The sequence below is a fragment of the Populus trichocarpa genome, chromosome 10 (genome assembly GCF_000002775.5).
Source record: "Populus trichocarpa isolate Nisqually-1 chromosome 10, P.trichocarpa_v4.1, whole genome shotgun sequence".
NCBI classification, from domain to species: domain Eukaryota; kingdom Viridiplantae; phylum Streptophyta; class Magnoliopsida; order Malpighiales; family Salicaceae; genus Populus; species Populus trichocarpa.
In genome coordinates this window covers 1,938,082-1,940,188 of record NC_037294.2, presented here as the reverse complement: position 1 = coordinate 1,940,188, position 2,107 = coordinate 1,938,082, and the positions used below count along the sequence as shown (strand labels likewise).

At 34.8% G+C, this 2,107-nt stretch overlaps 1 protein-coding gene across 1 annotated transcript; it reads right to left on the bottom strand.

Moving 5' to 3' along the window:
- Positions 1–294: 294 nt before the first annotated feature.
- Positions 295–1,250, bottom strand: LOC7475900 (uncharacterized). Its single transcript, XM_002314330.4, has 2 exons — positions 1,082–1,250; positions 295–983 (listed from the first exon to the last, which is right to left on the bottom strand). Exons 1-2 carry the CDS (start codon positions 1,166–1,168, stop codon positions 501–503), a joined length of 570 nt encoding a protein of 189 aa, XP_002314366.2. The 5' UTR covers positions 1,169–1,250; the 3' UTR covers positions 295–500.
- Between the last annotated feature and the right edge of the window lie 857 nt (positions 1,251–2,107).

Here is a 2,107-nt window from a genome sequence, read left to right as displayed (position 1 = left end):
AGGTCTCTCAGCATCATTCACAAGATGGCAGCAGTCAATGAAATAGCACTTAATCACGAGAGAGTCTCAGCGCAGTGCTAAACCTTTGGGATCAGAAATACCAATTAATACACAAACAGGAGTTAACTCAGAAAAAGTGTAAGTGTCAACAATTCAAAAGGGAAACGATGACTTAAAGCACGTTTTGTTACCAAACCATGCCGGCCGTAGTGCCCGTTTCCGTTTTGTTTAAGCTTTTCAAACTGCTTTTTAAGCAAAAAGTAGCTGAGAAGCTTTAAACAAACAGGCTTTAAATAGTCAAACAACTGGGTTTCTTCATTAGTTGCAGAAATCAATAAAGGGAGGGGAGCAACAAACACTCATGAAAAAGAAAAGGGATCAAACACCTTTGCAGTTTGCACTTGCTGAAAAGATGACAACAAGAATATAAAACTAAAAGACCCAACAAGTAATTAGTCACTAAACAGACCCAATAATACAATACTGGAGGAAGTTTTATTTTAAGTGACCAAATATATTGGCTTAGCAGAAGTAGAACTCCTCTGCTGTTGCTGCTCCATGTTAAGCTCCCTCAGGCTCAAATAAGGTATCTCCATATCACCTTTTCTTGCAGGAGTCAAGGTTCCAGCTAGAGGCCCTGAAGACGGTCTGCTAGTGGACCTGGAAGGAGTACTTGACCCACTTAAACTATCAATTAAATAAACAGATCCTGAGATTGAAGCACTGAAAGCTCTAGCCCTTGCTTCATGCACATCTTCTTCATGATCAAGATAGTAATCTTTGTGATTACTGTGGATACACTTCCACTTAAAGAACAACATTGCATTTCTCCACCATTTCTTCTTCTTCTTGTTGGCTTTGTGGACCTTTCTACTTGCAGACTCTTCATTTGAAATGGGCTTTCGGAGCTTGAAGTGTAAGGAGTCAACGGAAAACCTTGATGTTATTGTCTTTCTCTTGCGATTTCTTGCTTCCTCCGACAACTTATTTATATGAAAATTAAAAAGAAAATGGGGTCACTTCAAAACATCAAATAATTAAGAGTATATATAAAGGACTGATCATAAAGATTGAAACAAACCTGAAAGTAATCAATTTGTGGGTCAAAGCCATAGTCGCTGAAGTGTTGAGGTTCTGGCATGGGAAAAATTGGGGACTTGTTTGACATTTTTGCTTTGCGGTAGCTCCAAAGCGAAGGACTTTTAATTGTGGGGTTTGCTTTATAGGAGAGGAGGGATCAATTAATTGCTTTAGCAAGAATATCGTCGTGACTTCATACTCGTGAGGGGGGGGGGGGGGGGGGGGGGGGGGGGGGGGGGCGAGCAGTTGGGAATAGCAAACCCTAATTATTAGTTATTAATTATCAATTATTACTATCAAAATTAAAACATATAGGGTTTTGTCACTAATTACTAGTTTTGAAAAAAAAGGATTAAAAATAAAATTCTGCAAATATTTCTCTTTTTTTAAATTACCAAATATGATAAAAAAAACATAATCAAAATGTCCATGGGAGACTTTGTTGATTTTTAATTTTGTTCTTACACTTAAATAAAACTTCATCATATTTTCCAAAGTTGAATTAGGAAAATTTTAACCCCAATTGATTTTTGAAAAAAAAAAAAGGCATAGTCTTATTTAAATGCAAGAAAAAATATTAAAAAATTACTAAAATCTTCAATTTCGGGGTTATCATTAATTTTCGACAAGTATTTTATTTTTAAGGACTAGTGTCAAATTTAAATAAATAAACAACGAATCAGCTCAGAATTTTATTAGATAGAATAACTTAGAAAAAAAAAACATAAGTAACAATAACCTTTCATTTGAAAGGATGTAGTAAGTGCAATGTCTATCTTTCTTTATGCACAGCTAACCCGATACCCGATCTCTGAATAAACCACTGTATATTTTAAAATCTCCAATTTCCTTAATTACCAAGTGGCGACTCCAAAAATTACTTTATTTTTCCAAAACCATTTCATCGTTGATTCTCTTCACGGTATGACAACATAATTACTCCATTAAGGACTTGAGTTAAGCCAATTTTTATGTGTTTATGTCCTTGATTGTTATTTATTTTTTAGCAATTAATTATTTTATTTGC

Excerpts from the sequence above, each read along its gene's own strand:
- LOC7475900 (XM_002314330.4), bottom strand. The coding sequence starts at position 1,168 with ATGTCAAACAAGTCCCCAATTTTTCCCATGCCAGAACCTCAACACTTC. Across the intron at positions 984-1,081 it reads CACAAATTGATTACTTTCAG|TTGTCGGAGGAAGCAAGAAA; the intron begins GTTTGTTTCAAT and ends CATATAAATAAG.